The following is an 18,175-nucleotide window of genomic DNA, read 5'->3' as shown; positions in this document are numbered from 1 at the left end:
AGCTCGATCAAATGGTCTTCTATATTACACTCAGAGGCCTCGTGAACTATATGATAAGAGGACTTTCAACAATGTCTTAACCGACACCAGTCAGCCAGGCACAGGCCAAAAGGGCCAAATCAATGGCCCCCTGCTCTTATCCCATAAATGAGACCAAAACAAATCAAATCGAATCATCAAATCAAATTTATTTGTGAAGCACATTTCAAGTACAAAACAATTCAAAGTGCTTTACATAAAATAAAAGCATTGCAGCGGGGAGCGGAAGAAGCATTAAAAATAGTAAAAGAATAAAGTAAAGAGAAACAAATAAAATAATCAAAATTAATAAAAACAAGAAACAGTCTAGATAAGTTAAAAGATACCGTGCAGACTTCATGCATAGACACATGAGAAAATAAATGTTTTTAACCTGTGTTTAAAAATGTCTACATTTGGTGAAAGTTTAATCTCATCCCAAAAGTCAAATGAATTGTAGAATAGAGAGACATAAAATGACAAGATCCAAAACAACCAAAAAGAGGGCCTTTTCAACCAATATGTCACACTCGGCCAGCACGAAGAATGCCACAAATAAATCATACGAGACAAAACAAACTATCACAAAGGGATGTAAGAAATGAGCATTGCAAAAGAGATGTGAAACAAAACATGTGAAACTAAGTGATCAGCAAAACAACAACAACAAAAAAAAGGTCCACAAAATAACTAATGCAAATCTACTGAAATGAGACAAACAGAAACCATACAGATAAATAATTACCACAAAATGATGCCACAACATCGGCAACATTCACTGTAGGATACTAAAAAATTCTATTAGCATGGTTTGGGGTTGCGTTTCTTTCAGTCTGTAAGTAACTTTTATGTGGGAGGTCTTTTTTACATGTCTGTGCCCAGGGGCCAAATGTTTCATAATCCTACAGCAGACTCTGTCCAAGACTAATCTTTCTGGAAAGTTATAAAATGTAGTTATGCTCTTAGTGTCGGTATTTGAAAATGCAATGTTGTGTATTGTGCCTTTTAAAAAAGTACCAATACGTTTTATACAGGTTTTAAAATACGAGTTTTGCTGAGATATTTTCCTTTAATTGCTTTTGTGTCTGTCATTGCTGCTTGGCTGTCTGACACAAGTGAGAGAATGAATGGACTACATAGCTAAATGAAGCTACTTTACACAGGTTTAATACAGCATGTCTGTACTCAGGCACTCATAAATAATTTCAGGATGATGTTACGCTAACTCAAGAAATGTTTAACTTCGATGAAACAAAGCAATGGAACTATGTTCATGACAGCAAAATAAACTGTTATCCTACATTCAGATAGCTTTGGTGTTTGGAGTCCCATTTTACAGTGAACACGTGCTTCTTAATAAAATAGTTGTTGCTTCAAGGTTGATTTCACGTTTTGTCTATCTAATTAACTTAACTGCAATCTTGACTACATAATAGGCAGCTTTGGCCTACGTGGTGGAACATGTTCCCCACTAATCTTAAGGTTCACGGTTCAGTCCGCAGTGCCAGCAGTGAACCCTGAGTTGGTCACAACGGCAGGCTGTTGCCACTGAGTGGGAATGGGTGAATAAGAAACCCATAACAAGCAATAAGTCTTAATATTTATCATTTGCATTTACCATCCCTCTAAGACATTTTAAGGACGATCATATCTAGACTGCAGATGATTCAGAAAAGCCTTTTTCATTATAAACACTGATTTGTAAATCCTCAAATGTGTTGGAAATATTGCTGTACATCAGATTTATAAATTCACAGTTCATTTCAAGCTTAAATATGATTCAGCTTTAGGTATTCAACGTTTCTTTTCAGACGCTGTGAAGAAAAGAGGTTATGTCAGAAAATACTGTGGATGTTCTTTTTCATGACGAATGACAAACTGACACGATGTCAGGAGACACCCAGAAGTTTCCTGAACTCCTGTTTGATACAACTGAAGACAGGGTGGTAAAAGTGTCTGTTTGGCAGCATGAGGTCGGTCACTATATCAACGTGGTTGACTCCAGGAAGCAGGTAGAGCGACGCCTTTACAGACGACGAGGTGAGGAGCTCAGAGAACTGTGTGGAGGATTCAACCGGAACAATAATGTCACTGGTCCCGTGGAGCAAAGCAAACGGAGGCATTCTGGAGGAAGCAGCGAATGAAAGAATTGTCAGAAAAAAAGGTGTTTTGTCTGGTAACTGTATTTCAAATAAACACCAGCTGCAGCAGATCTCAGTGTACTTCTCACCTACCTACTGAGCTTGTCCTGGGCGACCTGCTTTAGTACGTGCGTCGGGGAGTAGTATGGAAAGTTTTCCACTCCATTCATGGCTTTGTGCATGGAGGAGACGTATTCAACGGCTCGCTTCTGCTCAAACTCATAATGGTCCACGATGTTGTAAACGCCACTCAGACCTTTTTGGGGAATAAAACAACTGACCTAACTTCAGGAAGAAGACAGACCACCAAAAACCCTGAGCCTCATTTACGAAAAAGAGTAATAATGAAGAAAGAATGAAGACTTCAGCAGAAAACCACATTCAAGTAGGTATTTCTATAATGCTACTGTGAACTGGAAATAATCTGATCTTACATCAAAGTCTAGACTCGACAAGATTTTCCAGGTAGTTGTAAAAGTGTATCGTAGTTTGGGAAGCCCCTCTCAAAGCCCACCGTAAATTTTGCACAAGCTTCATAGCTTCATAACAAGAGTGTGAGGAATTCATTGCCTCACATGAGGTTTTGTTTATGGATTTTCTTCCTTTCCCCTTCTCTTTTTAATATCAGCAACACTTCACTTTGTCTGCCCAGCCCTGTTCACTGCAGCAGCGACGCACTTCAATCTGTCATCTTGCCACTTATCTTATGTTGCCCGTCTTCCAGCTCCTCTTTCATCACTGTGATTGGCACTGCCGCAATGTCTGCGTTTATATTAGGAACATACTCCTCTCCTAAATAAATCCCCCGTGTCCGCTGCCATTATAAAAGGAGAAATCGTAAGGCTCCCCGCCTTTGAGATTTATGAAGCAAAGGGTTTGTTTTTTTCCACGCATGGCGTCTTTTATGAGTCAGACCAGATCACACAGAGAGAAAAGGGAAATTATCTTCAGACTCTTTGTTTTATTTGACAAATTGCCAGAACTCAAAAGAAGTGCACTGCGAGCAGCTAGCAACACTGACAGCAGTTTAGAGAACAATGCTCAACTTTGCTGCACACATATTCCGACATCCTGAAAGTTGAGTATTCGTTATGGTAAAAACTCATTCAAAATACTTACCGATAACGCCTTTTATGGAAAGTGCAACATCCTGTAGCTTCTTTGTCTCGATGAACAACTCCTCTCTTGTATCAATGAGAAATAATAAGGTCAGCGCACACAAATGTGCACCTGCCGAATGGCCAGTTAACACAATACTGTCCTATAAAAGAAAACATGGAAAAGAAAAGGAAAAAAAAGAATAGCATCTGTGATTTTTCATTGATTCTGGTATGAACAACTTACCCCAATATAAAGTCCTGCTATTATTAAACAAAATATAGTTTTTTTTATAGATGTTTAAGGAATCAGAGCCATATTAAAGGGTCAGTGCTGCTTAGTAAAATGGACACTTTTCAGTCATTCTAATCACTGGGTGATTCTTCATTTTCCATGAATGCATTTAAAAATATGTCTTACTTTGTCAAAGTTGAACTTATGTCCATTCTCTCGGGCCCAAACCAAGCAGTCAGCAATATCTTGGACCATCCCTAAAACATTCCCCTGATAACAAGAAAAAGCCAATCGTTCAGTTTAGGGACCAGTTTAACATTTATAATCACACTCCTTCTCTGTCCTGCGGGTAAACCTCTGGAAAATGAAAAGAAGCTCGGAATAAGAACTAAACCATGTGACATACATATGACCAGTCTAAAATGCTTTGGATTACTGTGTTGCTGTAAAGCTCTTGCCTTTGGATATGTGCTGTAATCTGGACAAATGACGGTGGCATTCAGCTCTTCAGCCATCTGCTTGGCCAGTAAACAGTAAATGGATCTTTCTCCAGAACCCCACGCGCCACCATAGAGGAAAACCACCAGAGGTGCTGGCACATCTTCAGATTTGTTCATGTTTGGAGGGTGGTACAAGTCCAGCTCATTGCCTCTGCGGCCAAAAACAATGCCCTTCAAAGGGTAGACAATCAAAGCCTCGATTATCGATATATTTTTGAGCATTCTGACGTTACTGAAAATTTAAATCTGGAATTTGCTCAGCAACACATCCATCACACACACCTTTTTGCACTGCTTCCAGTTTTCATCATTCTTATACCAGGACTGCATCTGAAGGTACAAGGTCCAATACTGCAGGTATCTGACATTATCCAGCAAAGCTTTGGTCAAATAATAAATCCGCCTGATTGAGAGGCCAAACATGACAAAGATGATTAAAAAAAGCACTATTTTCAGTGCATAGTAACATGAATAAATACATAACCCAAACAAATATTGGGAAAAACAATCACACAAAAATACCTTGGTTTTAGAGCTTCGGTGTACTTTTTGTACCCAGGCTTGTGGGGCCAGCCATAAAACCACTGGCAAACTATACAGATAGAGTACGGTAGGCCCACAAACAGGACGCCCAGTGCCACAGGCAGCGACATTTGGGATTTTATCCAAGACCTTAAAAAGTCAGAATATTCATTAGGATATTGTTGTTGCTCATTCTTCAAAATCTATTATTTAAAAAGTTCTTACATTATTATTATTTTTTTGGTTCCGTCAGTCTCACCTGCAAACAAAAAAAAATGCATCACTTGTTATCAGACACATAAAAACTATGACGACAATCTCTCCAGAGAGAGAGGTGCATACTGTAGTTCCAGCTGCACCTTTATACATCAAAGTCTAAGAAACCTTTTGTAAATGGTCTAAATTGTGACCTCTGGCAAGATTTCAGCTGCTCGCTCACTTTTGCATACCCCTCTGTGCTGTTCAGGGTTATCCCAGATACCATGGAGTGAGAGCCAGGCTATGCCTTGGACAGGTTCCCAGTGAAAGAAACAGTCATTCACCCTTCTGGGTTAATTTACTTATTTGGTGAAGATTTTGACAAATGTTATGTACGCCTCTGACAGTTTAAATTTGAGAAACAGCAGACTGTCGATAGTCTTCAGCCCACTGTTGCTTTTTAGCTCCTGAATTCATGAGGCACCAACTGTGTGAGTCAAACAATACATAGATTTGTAAAGCACTAATTAATGAAGCTCTTGGGTCTTGCTGTTTATCAGATAATATGACACCTGGAAATGTTTGAAAACATGATCTTTATATAAAGCAAAAACACGGCTCATAAATATTGAGTGGTTAGTTTAAAATGGACTAATGAAAATGACAGAGGAAGGCAACTGGTTTCCTTACAGGCGTATCAATGCGCCACCTAGTGGTCTGGCAAAGCTACAACACAAACATCGCACAAGGGTCACGACCGACAGTTTTGGCCAGGGAAATGTTAGAAAGTCTGTATAACAGCAACAGTGTGTCACCAACCTGGCAGCATACCTCTCAGTTTATGTGAAGCAGACAAACAAAAGAGCGGCTGGAGGTTAACGTTTTGCTCCGTTAAGTGACGTTCAGCTTAAGTTAGCTTATTAGCTTCTGGAAACGATGTAAGAGACAAAAGCACCAGGAGAAAACTGAAACATAACAAAGTATTATTATGTATAACAGCCCTTTTTGAACCCGATAACCCAGGATAACATAACTTTTTATTCAAAACACTGTGTCAGCTCAGCTGATGTCCCGAGGCCTCTGAGTACTCTACCTGTTAGCCAAAAGTCGCCCTCTTCCTGACGTCTACATAGACTCATACAGCACGACAATAGCGTCTCTAGCCTCAACTTCCGTTTTACTAACAGGAAGTAGGAGAGGCTCTGTTGTGATTGGTGGTTGGGATCAGGGCAGGTTGGGCATTGGTTGACAGGGCTCGGGTACTTTTAACCAGAAAGCAAGTGGACTTATTTTCAGTTTGTTCTGTGTGGAAAGTGAATGTAGTCTAGGCGATAGCAAATACAACACGATTAACACCTTACGTGATGGGTCATTACTTTAATTAATTTATCTGGCAACTCGGAGAAAGAAATATTATTATGGTGGATATGCAGCAAAAGTCGATTCTTATCTTGCAGTAGTTAACATCGCTGTAAGTACATACAAAATAATCAATAGTCATTCAGAGTTTCTGAAATGCTTCAAATTCCACCTGTAAAAAAATACCAAATAAATAAACAGACCAACAGATGTCATGGATAAATGAATAAATATTTTATGCATACTTGTTTCCTTTTTCCTGGAACTTCCAGCTCAAATTCACAGTCTTCCCCTGTAGAGATTGCTTAGTTTCCGGATGTCACTTCTGCACCTGAAAGCTATCAAAGATAAGCAAAAACATCTGAAGTTTGTTTGTTTGTTTTATTTTTCAGTTTCATAGAGAGTAAAGTAAAGATAATAATAACTTTAGCAGAGGCAACCAAGACAAATTCAGACAACTTCATCCATCCAACATCTTTAGCTTTTTCCTCCACAAACAGCTGTGGTCAATTATGTGCTCCCAGAGCATTTTGGTAAACCAATAACAGCCAATAACAATAACATTGGTTGTTGGTCAACCAGTAACATAAATTATTTGGAGATTCTCCATGTTGCAGTGGAAAGTTTTTAAAAAAAATCTAGTGCAGAAGTCACAGTTTTAGGATGCTTTTTAATTAGTTTTTTTTTTATATGAGATTTATAAGTATTTCATAGATGTTTTCACAGCAAATATAAAAGAGAAAATGCCCGCTGTAGAAGTTCACTCACCCAAAAATACTTAACAATGTCACAGCACCAAAAGTTGATCTCTGTATCTTAAAAAAGAAAGAAACAAAAAAAAAAAGTAAATTAATGACTATTTAAACAAATACAAAAATAAATCAATAGCTTTTTGGAAAAAAAACATCCTGGATTAAAAGTGGTCTCAAAAGGACAACAAAAGGACCATTTTTCTGTTGTCGTTGTTGTTTTTCACTTGTTTCCTGCTATTACAAGTTTTCTCTCAGGGTAGAGGAATTATCATTTGGAAGGGGTTACTGTAAGTAGTCCTTCAATAATTCCAATAATTCCTCTCATGATTGCAATATGAAAAGGGTATTTATGAAAACTGAGAAACTTTCCCAAACCCGGCTGCAACTGCACCGGAAAGTAGCACAGCCAGCACGTGTCCAGCAGGGGGAGGAAGGATTCCATCATCTGGGTAGTTTCCATAGTTGCAGTGTCTTGTTGGCTGGAATTCAGTTAAATGATAACTAACTATTACTGTGGAATACCGAAGGATGCTAAAACGTGTTGACACAGACAACGATAATCAATGTTTGTTTTCAAGATAGAAAAGAGTGATCTGACGCCTTTTATTTAACCGTGAGATATTGCATTGACATAGTGTATTTGTTTACTTAATTTCACACCAATCTGATTGAAAACAAAAACAAAGCCTCAAAGATGATGATTTAGTCCAGATATTACCCTGTGCTTTTAAAGATAATGCAGCACAGTATTTCTACAATAAATGGTCTTAAACACGCCAAATAACTCTTTTCAATCCTGACACCTCTTTGCTTTATCAAAGCCCACCTAGCAAAACAAAGCTCTGTAAACGAAGGAGGCAGACATGGGTTTCTTCGGCCCTGACCATGGAAACCTTGGATTCAGCACTGCGCTCTCATGGAAAGCAGAGCAGCGTATGGGTTGCTGACCATCCTGAGGGTTATTGTTATGTTTGGCGCAGTGGAGCGGAGCCTTTAGCCACGTGTGGGTGTGTGGTTGTTCCTCCATCTGCCACGCTGTGGGGAGTCCCAGGTGCTTCTTTTTTTCTTTAAAAGCCACAGTGGAAATGGGGCCACTAAGCGTAAAAGTCAGGCATTCAGCTGGCAGTATGAGCAGTCAGCCCATTTTGAACTCTGTGGTAAAAATTCACAGCATTTTCCTGTTCCTGCGGAATATTATACGGTCAAGAAAGAACATACTCTCACTTTCAGTGCTTGGGTTTGATTGAGGACCTAATTAAAAATCATCTGGTCGTTACCAGGTCTTAACATGAGGAAAAAAGACATATGACACAGTGTCATTATTCATTGAACAAAAACTAAGTCAAAATGCAACATGGAAAAACTAAGTACGTCCCATGATTCAGTATCTCAGTATGACGTTATCAGTTTCTCACATCATTATGGAGGGATTCTGGAATTCTGTCAAGCTGTAATAAAAGTTTTCCACTTGTGAATAATCTTTCTCACTGTATTATCTCATTTTCTTACTTATTCCAAACATTTTGGAAAGACAACAACAGTTTCTCCAAGATCATTGCTGATGCCCTAATTCCTTGAGTGTTAACACACACTGCAGATGAGCAAACTGCCAAAATTCTAAAGGTGGTCATACTTGCTGATGATCAGTTTCTTGAATGCATTTGATTAGCAGCACCTGGCTTTTACTTACCTTCCAAATTACTTAGTTTTACTTGGTTATTCACACACACACTGCTTCTTTGTTAAGGCTCTACTAGGAGAGCCCTCTGGTCAGGGTTGGAATATTTTTCGTTGTGTTAAGTAACTGCGCAACATGTCATGTGTTATTTATCTGAGGTTGTTTTTATCAAATTTTAAGACCTGGTAAGGACCAGATGATTTTTATCATGTCCTGATACCTGACATTTTTCACATGACTGTACTATCCTTAGGGAATGATTTTTAATCCATTGTGGTATTAAAGTTTGACATCCACAAACACACAAATGCATTTATTTTAGTTATAGTGTTTTGTAATAAAGTGTGAAACAACTTAACTATGAAGGTTGCGAAAGAGCTGATGTCAGTAACAGTTCACTGTAAGAGACTGTCACAATCATGACTTTTTTTTTCCACATGTAAGCCATGTCACTGCATGTCCCCCAACCTGAAAACTTGACATCATGTCATCACAGCGGCATGACTCAGAACTCAAAAAGAACTTTTTTATGACTTTTTCTGGGATACAACTAAATGTGCTGTTTGCTGTTCAATGAGATCCAGCATCAATACAGAGATTGGAAATCAAAGAAATGTTAACACTCTTACAAATTCAAAGGCTGTGAGGAGCCTATTACAGAGACCTGAGAGACTGAGTCTGAGGAGTGTAGGCTCAAAATTTACTGGAAAGGCTGGTCGTACTGGTTTGGCCTCTGGACAGTTGAGCTTTACTAGGCATTTCAAAACTCAAAACAAAACTTCAAAACAAGGTAAACACAAGAAACCTATGCTAAAGAATCTATAACATAAACAGGTGCAGGAGAAGTCATTGCAAAACATGTTATCCACCAACAGTTGGCATGTGAAAACATGGAATACACATGGAATATTCACTTAATCTGATTACAGTATTGGGAACTTGAGTATGAAAGTTATGCATAACATTCCCTGGTAGGCTTACCTTTTTCTCAGTTTGGTAAGTCACTGTGGGTGTTGAATGGTAAATAGAGCAGAGGAGGAAGAGTCAACAGAATTATAAGGATATGAGTCATATGTAAACTGCCCAAATAAGGTAACTGAAGTGAGTACACCCCTGTTCAAAATCTCATAAATAATGAAAAAAGTGTCTTAAAATACAATAACCCCTCAATTCCTGTGTTACTTCCAATTACTATTATATTAGAAATACGACTAAAGTCAGTACACCTTGAGGAACTTAATCTCAGACTCTCAGACTTAATTGTTCTCAGTGTGGAGGATACCTGCATTGCACACATTTCTAATACATTCTGTCATTCTGCAGACAAATTTGAGTTTTTCTTAACTGGAGAGGTTATGCTGCTCTACCTCTCTCTGTATAATACCACACAGGTGTTTGACTGGATTCCAGTCAGGTGACATATTTGGCCAGGTCTTTTCACGGCCACTTTTTATAATATTACTTATATATGTTTCTCTGCTAAGCTACTCGTCCATTAACTTTGACATGGATTTGTTCTTTTATACTCTCCAGCAAAGCTTTATCTTTAAGTTTGGTGCTAAAGAGCAAGTAAAGCTCTTGAAGTATACAGTTTGACGTTAGATACCACACAGTGTTCTTCACATTTCCTCAGCTCTCACAGAAACTCAGACTTTCTTTGATAATCCTTTGCTCATGTCATTCTCAGGTCTAAGCTAGCATGAATCATGCTCTGTCTGCGACATTTCTTTAAAAAGTTTATGTAATGACTCCACATTTTTCCACTGATTATTAGTTGGATTTGACCTTTTTTTACATTCTTTTTATCTTTATAAGGACAGACAATCTTCTGGTCAGTCATTTGAGTTTTCATAAGAGGGAGTACTCTACAACTTAAAGATACTGCACTTATTGATGGGTGATATTGGTGATATAAATGAGGTATTTTCTAAATTATTCAGCGTTATCCTTTATAAATGAAAAAAAAATCCATTTTTTTTAGTTTATACTTGTAAAGATGTCTTATAGTGTCTGTATCTTTTCAGTCTGAAGATGTTTGCTGGTGTAATTGTTTATACACAAGCCTGTTTACTTCCTCCTGTGAACCCCCTCTGTGACCCAGTCCCCTGAGCTCCAAACTGATGGTCGGCACCGAGCCAGCACCAAAACATGCTTTTTCTGTGTTTTCTCCCCCACTTTCCTTTCTATCCGCTGCACTGCACAAGCCCAACTCCACAGTAACAGAGGAATTCTGCTCTCGCTGTGCTTGGGACCTCTGGACACAGAGCCATCTTTTCACAGGGACTTCACAAATATACCGGGCCTAGAAAGAACATCCCTTTGACAGAGGGAGAGCCATGGAAACTGGCACTGACCACAAGGCCTAGTTTCTAGGTATCCAAGTGCCTGGAATCACATAGGGAGTCCCACAGACGCCAGAAGAGCAACGAAGACGGAGGTGTTGTTGCAATGGAGGCAAAGTGGTTTTTCAGGGGGTCCTCTGATTGACTGGAGCGAAACAGAGCGGCCATTCTTGTCAGATGCAGTGGCTGAATGTTAACAAGTCTGTGAAGATGCTCGAGAGTGCATTCTTTAGAAAAAAAGAGTGGAGAGGTTTGGCAAGATAAAGCAGTTGATGGGGAAACTGACGAAGCAAATAGATGATAAGTAGCTCTGCACGTGTTTGTGTGTGTGGGAGGATGTGTGTTTGTGCAGGTTGAGGGGGTCAGAGGTAAAAGTTTCATCTTTATATAGTCCTAGCTCTAAGCAGAGACCTAGGAGTCAAGTTTCAGTGTGTCTCTTTCCAGCGCTATCTGAGTCAACAGAAGTTAAGAGGTGCCCTCTGATGTGCAGCAGTTGAAATAGTCAGAACCTGACACGAGGAAACTCCATATAAAGCAGTGGTATTACAAAAGACTTGCAAGGCTGCAAACAGATAATTGATAGTGGAATGCAACATGTTATTACCTGACTGATTCTTTGTGATGAAACCCTACACTCTTCCCAGTGTGACAGTTCACTTGCTCATTTCTCTTTACCTCCTCTCAATTTATCTTACTATGAATTCTCACAGCCTTCATTGAGACACTAAGCGCTTAAATCAAAAGTGAACTCACAGTATCTGCATGTTATGAATAGACTGACTCAAACGGCTAAGTTGTGCATGTTACATATCTAAGATTATGGTTGTTCTTTACTCAAACTGCAAAATGTCTCGCAACTGCATTACTCTGTGTACCACTTCTATATATATTCTGTATACGAAAGGTTCTCTCTCTTCCATGTGGAATTTCTCTCAGCATTGGCGGACAGAGACCAAGACATGTGAGGTCTTCCGAGAGATCAAACAAGCGGGGTTTACTGGAAGGCTGTGTGAATAAAATGGGTTTTAGAGTTGCATCATATTCACAGACACTACCAACTTATTAAGTTGCACAACTGCAAACTCCAGACTTTCTGTGTCAATGTATGCCTGAATGAAAATATCAGCCTACAGGATAAGGCCCTCAAAGGCTTCACAATCAAGTTAACAGAGACTGAACTGAATGCCAAGATGCCCAGTCTGAACACATGCAAGAATCTGCCTGTCTGCATGTTTTAGCACTGAGAAAGACAAGTGAAAGTGGCCCAAGTTGCAACCTTAGGCACAGAAATACAAGAGCAGGAAAACTGAAAAAAAAAAAATGACTGCAGTTGAGACTAACTGGCGAAATGGAGCTGAGAATCAGACAGGAAGGATCTCAGAAAACTAGGAATAATGATTAGGATTCTGGATACAAGACTGAAAGCAGGAATAAGATAATCAAACTAAGAACAAAGAATAAATGATTAACTACTACATAAAACACAAGAAACTCAAAATAGAAAGGAACAAAACCCTCCCACAGTTTGTGACAAAAACAGCACCAGTGCAACCAAGAGGTGCCCATACTCCAGACTGAGCCATTCATTTCTGGCAAGTGACAAAATGTTTTCTAGCATAAAATATGTGCATTCATGAAGCCCCAAGACAGAGAGGTAGCAGAAGAGAAGCACAGAGAGAAGACCTGGCATCGGTGCATTACAGTAATGATCATAATATGTGTGCTCTCCAAACATAGCAGCAGCTAATTTGAACAAGTAGATGTGGTTGCTGAGTATTTCACAGTTCAGGCTGTTGTTTTCTATACTTTTTCTGACTCTGTGGGGAACAGTTATAGATTTTCACCGTGTCTGGTTCTCAGTTTGATTCACACCTTGCTCATCACTTCATGTTCAACAAATCCAAGATGCGGATGGCCAAAACAAGCTTGTGGACTCCAAACGGTAGTCCACAAGCTTGCTAACAATGTCCCATTCAGCATGGTTGCATTCCCAGCTGAGTAAAGCTACAGTCTGTTTACAGTTCTACTCGGCAGTTTAATTGCCCCACAGTCCTTGTCGCAGTATATATGCACCAAAGCAGAACCATGTTATCAACCAAAGTGTGTCTGATGCTGCAACTCTGAGGACTGTGTGAGCAAACATTCAAAACTTTCAGCAGCTTCTAACTTTCTCTTTCAGAGATCATCATACGTGTGAATACAACCAAATTTACTACACCGATGATATATTTAAATTGTTTGATTGCGACCACAAGTTAACACGTTGCCCTGATGGGCTGAGTTTCCATCACGTTTTCAGTCTGACAAAATTAAAAGAAAAATGTGTGAGTGAGACTTTTTTTTTACAAGGAACTGAGCTATATAAATAAACACTTACATTTGATTGTTTTTACATAAAGATGGAACTTTAGAGCATGTGTGGAGCACTGATATCCATTTTGAGTCTAGGTGAGTGCACACATGCAGGAGTGATTCGAGCCCCAATCATATCATCTGCGTGTGCTCGACCAGTTTTGGGAAGCTTGATTTTGTACGTGTCCGACTAAAATGTTTGCAGGTGATTGGATCACCCGAAGGATTCAAGTGTCATGTCAACGTGCTTAGTGTCTTTATTTGTCTTTAATACACAATCTATAGAGTGATTTCACTTCTCCCTTCATTGTGCTGGGATCTGATCCAGTCTTCTTCCAAAGCCAACTGAGAAATTTCTCCAGTTTTAAATTTGCCTGAAGGGTTCCACACATCTCAAACACAGCCTGGTTTGGGTAAATCAGATCCTCTTGTTTGCTTTCCACTTCATTGGGTGCAGCGTCCAGCTAAGATAATTCTTTTCACAACATGCACCAGTATCAAATACCATGGGACTGGAATACAAAAACATTCTCTCTCAAACTGAGGTAAGTGAGTGCATTGTATTTACTTATTCTTTTTTCTCACAGAAATGTCAGAGTACAATTCCAGCATAAATACTGGCTTTGCTTTTCACAAAACTATTCAGGCTTGGCCACCAAACTGCCTTGTAGAGAATTATTTCACACTGAATTTTTCTTTCTCTGGCAACTAGATTCCTCACTAAACACCATGGGAACCTAAATGACATCCAAGTGTGCAGAGGTAGCAAGTTAATGACCTCAACACTGTACTCTTTGATCTGCATTGTCACGGTAAAAGCTTGGAGACAGCACCAACACTTCATAGAATGAGCCCTGCTTCAGGCATGCTGACATTTACAGTATGTGCAAGAGATTCCCAGTGAGGAGAGAGGAGCCTCATTCTGTCTCAGCTCTCCACTAAGATGTCTCACACTGATGAAAAGAACAATCAAAGACAATTTGGGAAAACTGAGCAGATGCAGCCAAAGTTGTCCAAACTCACAAGGTGCAGCCACATGAAGTTTCCTGTCAACATTTAACTGCAGTTGAGCCCAAAAAAGAAAGATATGCTATATGTGTGAGAGTGCACTAAATGTAGAGATGAAAAATGCTAAAATAATGACTGGTCCTTTTCTAAACAGTGTCTGTGTTTGCCAAACAAGCTCATCCACCGGCTCAAAGCAGAACTGAGGGGAACCCAAATCTGCCAACTGGATATCGCAACAAAACAGGACAAACAAATGTAAAGTTCTGTCAAATTTCTCTTTTAAGACTTAATTTGCTTTTAAAAATGTTTGATGCGTATGAAAAGATTGAATAATTAAAGCTATGTAGGCAGAGATTGGTTTTGTCCATCTTGTTCATCCATCCATCCATTTATGGATATATATATGATGATGCATATATGTATGGCATGCCGTTCAGGAAATTAATCTTTGAATATATTGAATGAAACTCTGAATATATTGAATGAACCTTGAATATATTGAATGAAACTTGAATATATGGAATGAAACTCTGAATATATTGAATGAACCTTGAATATATTGAATGAAACTCTGAATATATGGAATGAAACTCTGAATATATTGAATGAACCTTGAATATATTGAATGAAACTCGGAATATATTGAATGAACCTTGAATATATTGAATGAAACTTGAATATATGGAATGAAACTCTGAATATATTGAATGAACCTTGAATATATTGAATGAAACTCTGAATATATGGAATGAAACTCTGAATATATTGAATGAACCTTGAATATATGGAATGAAACTCTGAATATATTGAATGAACCTTGAATATATGGAATGAAACTTTGAATATATTGAATGAAACTCTGAATATATTGAATGAACCTTGAATATATGGAATGAACCTTGAATATATGGAATGAAACTTTGAATATATTGAATGAAACTTGACTGACGTCAGACTTCACGGAAGTGCCTGCAGCCATCTTGTCTAAGGTGTGGATACTGTGGCGAAAAGCGAATGACAATTAGTCAGTCCGCTCGGAATTTTGTAGGATGAATATTAAAGTATGAGAACATCATTAACACACTGGCGAATGCATGTACGGGCCAAAATCCTCCCGATAACCCTGCCCGTTCTTCTAACGAAGAAGTCGTGGCAGACCTCAGCATGCCTTCAACCTCTCAGGAGTGCCCCAAAACGGCAATGCAGGCTATATATTGTTTAGATACAATAAGAATCACCCACATTCATAGACCAATGTAGGCTGAAAATTTAGTTTAGTATTGAACGTATTTGATGATCCGCGACACAGCTTTGTTCACGTTACTCACAGCAGATTGCGGACAGACAAATGCATCGTGCCCAAAGTGGACATTGTGTCACGGATCATCATATACGTTCATTACTTAACTAAAGCCTGCATTGCCGTTTTGGGGCACTCCTGAGAGGTTGAAGGCATGCTGAGGTTGGCCTGATGTCGTAAGTCTGCCACGACTTCTTCGTTAGAAGAACGGGCAGGGTTATCGGGAGGATTTTGGCCCGTACATGCATTCACCAGTGTGTTAATGATGTCCTCATACTTTAATATTCATCCTGCAAAATTCCGAGCGGACTGACTAATTGTCATTCGCTTTTCGCCACAGTATCCACACCTTAGACAAGATGGCTGCAGGCACTTCCGTGAAGTCTGACGTCAGTCAAGTTTCATTCAATATATTCAGAGTTTCATTCAATATATTCAAAGGTTCATTCCATATATTCAAGGTTCATTCAATATATTCAGAGTTTCATTCCATATATTCAGAGTTTCATTCAATATATTCAAGGTTCATTCAATATATTCAGAGTTTCATTCCATATATTCAAGGTTCATTCAATATATTCAGAGTTTCATTCCATATATTCAAGGTTCATTCAATATATTCAGAGTTTCATTCAATATATTCAAAGTTTCATTCCATATATTCAAAGATTAATTTCCTGAACGGCATGCCATATATATGATCCTGCAGCGTATTCTAATCTGGGGCCTCTCTGTAATTTTGAAGCTCGTGTAAAGTGAAAACTTTGGTCCATAATCTTACCATATCTGCTACGGCTGCTGTGAAATGAACCAAACATGCTTATGTTGCGCAGAAATTGCCAGCATTCATAAGAATACTTTTATACTGAATTTCAATTTGTCTCCCTGAAATGTAAGCTTTCATAAAAACCCATCTTGTCATGGTCCAACACCCTCAAAGACTTCATGTGGTGAAAATGAAAATATCACTGTGTGTCTGATGTGAGGTTTCAGTCTACAAGTTTGCGTCCACAGAAAATACTGTGTCTTCATAAAAATGTTGTTTCATTTCAGGAATACTTTTGATATGCCATAAATAAGTTCCTTAATTAAAATCTGGGCCGTCCGTGCCTGCGTTGTGAATGAGAGAGACCCAAAAATATCCTTGTTAAGTAAAAACATGCATTTTTGTGGGGACAAATGCTGGCATTTCACTGGAAATCAAAAGAGATTAACAATCGACCTAATCTTGCATAAGACCATTGCAAAACCCATGAACAAAGGACACTATTTAATGTGGGAAATAAACTTGTTGTGACAGATTTTCTTGACATTTCTTGTAGCTTTGGAATTTTACACATTTACACAATGTCACACATTGAATATCATTGTGGATTTTAGTAATCTTTAACCACGTCAGACTTGACATTTCAAGGACTGTGCTTCACCTATTTAAGAGTCTTGAACATGGTAAATCTCTGAAACAGGTGGAGACAACTCAACAGGTAGATTCTGATAATGAAAGTTATATCATGAAAGCAACATCAGACAATCTTCTGCTCTCAGTAAACTGCTATTCTTTGATTTCATCTGTGTTTTCTTCTATGTATAAAGCCTGAAAGCTACTGTATCCATGTTTGTCTAGTTGATGCATGAATCTGAATAAAGTCAGTGTAGTTTGATCGTGTAGGACCTTTGTAAAATGTTTACAAAAGCAGCTAGTTTATTTTTACTTACAACAATTGAGTGGTTTACAGTAGAAATACCTTGAAAACCAACAGGAAAGTGCGCTGGCATGTATTAGACTGGCCAAAACAGCAGTATGATTTCACACTGAATTGAAAAACTGAAGCCAGTTTAGACTTTTGCCAAGGTAATGTTACTTTAAGAGTTGTAGGATGTCTTAAGTCACAGGCCTTAGAGGACAATGGGCCATTTTATTCCAGAGGACATATAATGAAGATGGGTAAAGCCATAGTTTAGTGAAAAGATGGAATGAAGATGTCCCAGTTAAGAGTAAAAGTTACATCTCAGCTGCACAGTTTTGTTAAAACTATAGTAAAGCTTCTAACCACATAAACTAGGTTATAAAGATGTCATGGGATTTTTCATTAAGAAGGCCAAGGAAGTATAAAGAAAAGTTAAATGCTTGTGAGTGCAGGAGTCTGTAAGGTTTAATATCACACATTACAAATTTACAGCTGTTGAGACACTGGTATATTTGTTTGTTTGCAGTGCTGGTTTTCATCAGTATTATTATTATCAAAATAGCGATTATGCATCTTATGCAGAACTTATCTGAATAGTCATTGGTCTGGGGTACAGGGTAATCTGATTTGATGAGCTTGTTTTACATTGATTGACTTACCATTTTTTGTCTCACCATCTTAATCTTTTTCTAAAATCCTTCCAACAGTTTTACTTTGCATTGCTGTAGATTTTATTCTTGCTTTCTAACATCTTTACTTTTTCGTGGTGAGACCTTTGCTGCATGCGTAAATGATTGTAGCTGTGTCTATCGAATGATCCAGACACCTGGTTAGATTAGTTGTTGCAGTTTCCAAACCTGGTGATTCGAGACTCATTTCACATGTCAGCTTGATATGATGCTCACTGACTCCTGAGTCATTTAAGCTGCTCTGGATGTGCGTCAGCTAAATGCCTAACAAGTACATTTGAAATTAGATCTTCTAT

General features: G+C 38.5%; 1 protein-coding gene across 3 annotated transcripts; it reads right to left on the bottom strand.

The window, feature by feature from the left end:
* Positions 1–173: 173 nt before the first annotated feature.
* LOC140309611 (uncharacterized) lies at positions 174–5,850 on the bottom strand. 3 transcript variants are annotated; one of them, XM_072387539.1, is made up of 9 exons: positions 5,805–5,850; positions 4,739–4,772; positions 4,514–4,663; positions 4,274–4,394; positions 3,950–4,162; positions 3,678–3,761; positions 3,279–3,420; positions 2,253–2,415; positions 174–2,142 (listed from the first exon to the last, which is right to left on the bottom strand). In XM_072387539.1, the coding sequence occupies exons 1-9, from the start codon at positions 5,848–5,850 to the stop codon at positions 1,908–1,910; spliced, it is 1,188 nt and encodes a 395-aa protein (XP_072243640.1). In that variant the 3' UTR covers positions 174–1,907. The 3 variants fall into 3 exon arrangements, with proteins under 3 accessions (XP_072243640.1, XP_072243642.1, XP_072243641.1); XM_072387541.1 differs by having other exon boundaries at positions 5,543–5,836; XM_072387540.1 differs by having other exon boundaries at positions 4,739–5,676; positions 5,805–5,834.
* Positions 5,851–18,175: the final 12,325 nt, after the last annotated feature.

Source organism: Leuresthes tenuis, unplaced genomic scaffold (assembly GCF_036924035.1).
Source record: "Leuresthes tenuis unplaced genomic scaffold, fLeuTen1.0.hap1 SCAF_6, whole genome shotgun sequence".
NCBI classification, from domain to species: Eukaryota; Metazoa; Chordata; class Actinopteri; order Atheriniformes; family Atherinopsidae; genus Leuresthes; species Leuresthes tenuis.
This window is presented reverse-complemented; position numbering and strand designations above follow the sequence as displayed.

What these genes read in the sequence shown, in the direction of transcription:
- LOC140309611 (XM_072387539.1), bottom strand. Translation starts at nt 5,850, where the DNA reads ATGAGTCTATGTAGACGTCAGGAAGAGGGCGACTTTTGGCTAACAG. An exon ending in GGGCGACTTTTGGCTAACAG is followed by an intron (nt 4,773 to 5,804) that starts GTAGAGTACTCA and finishes TTTTGTTTGCAG; the next exon opens with GTGAGACTGACGGAACCAAA. An exon ending in ACTGGAAGCAGTGCAAAAAG is followed by an intron (nt 4,163 to 4,273) that starts GTGTGTGTGATG and finishes TACCCTTTGAAG; the next exon opens with GGCATTGTTTTTGGCCGCAG.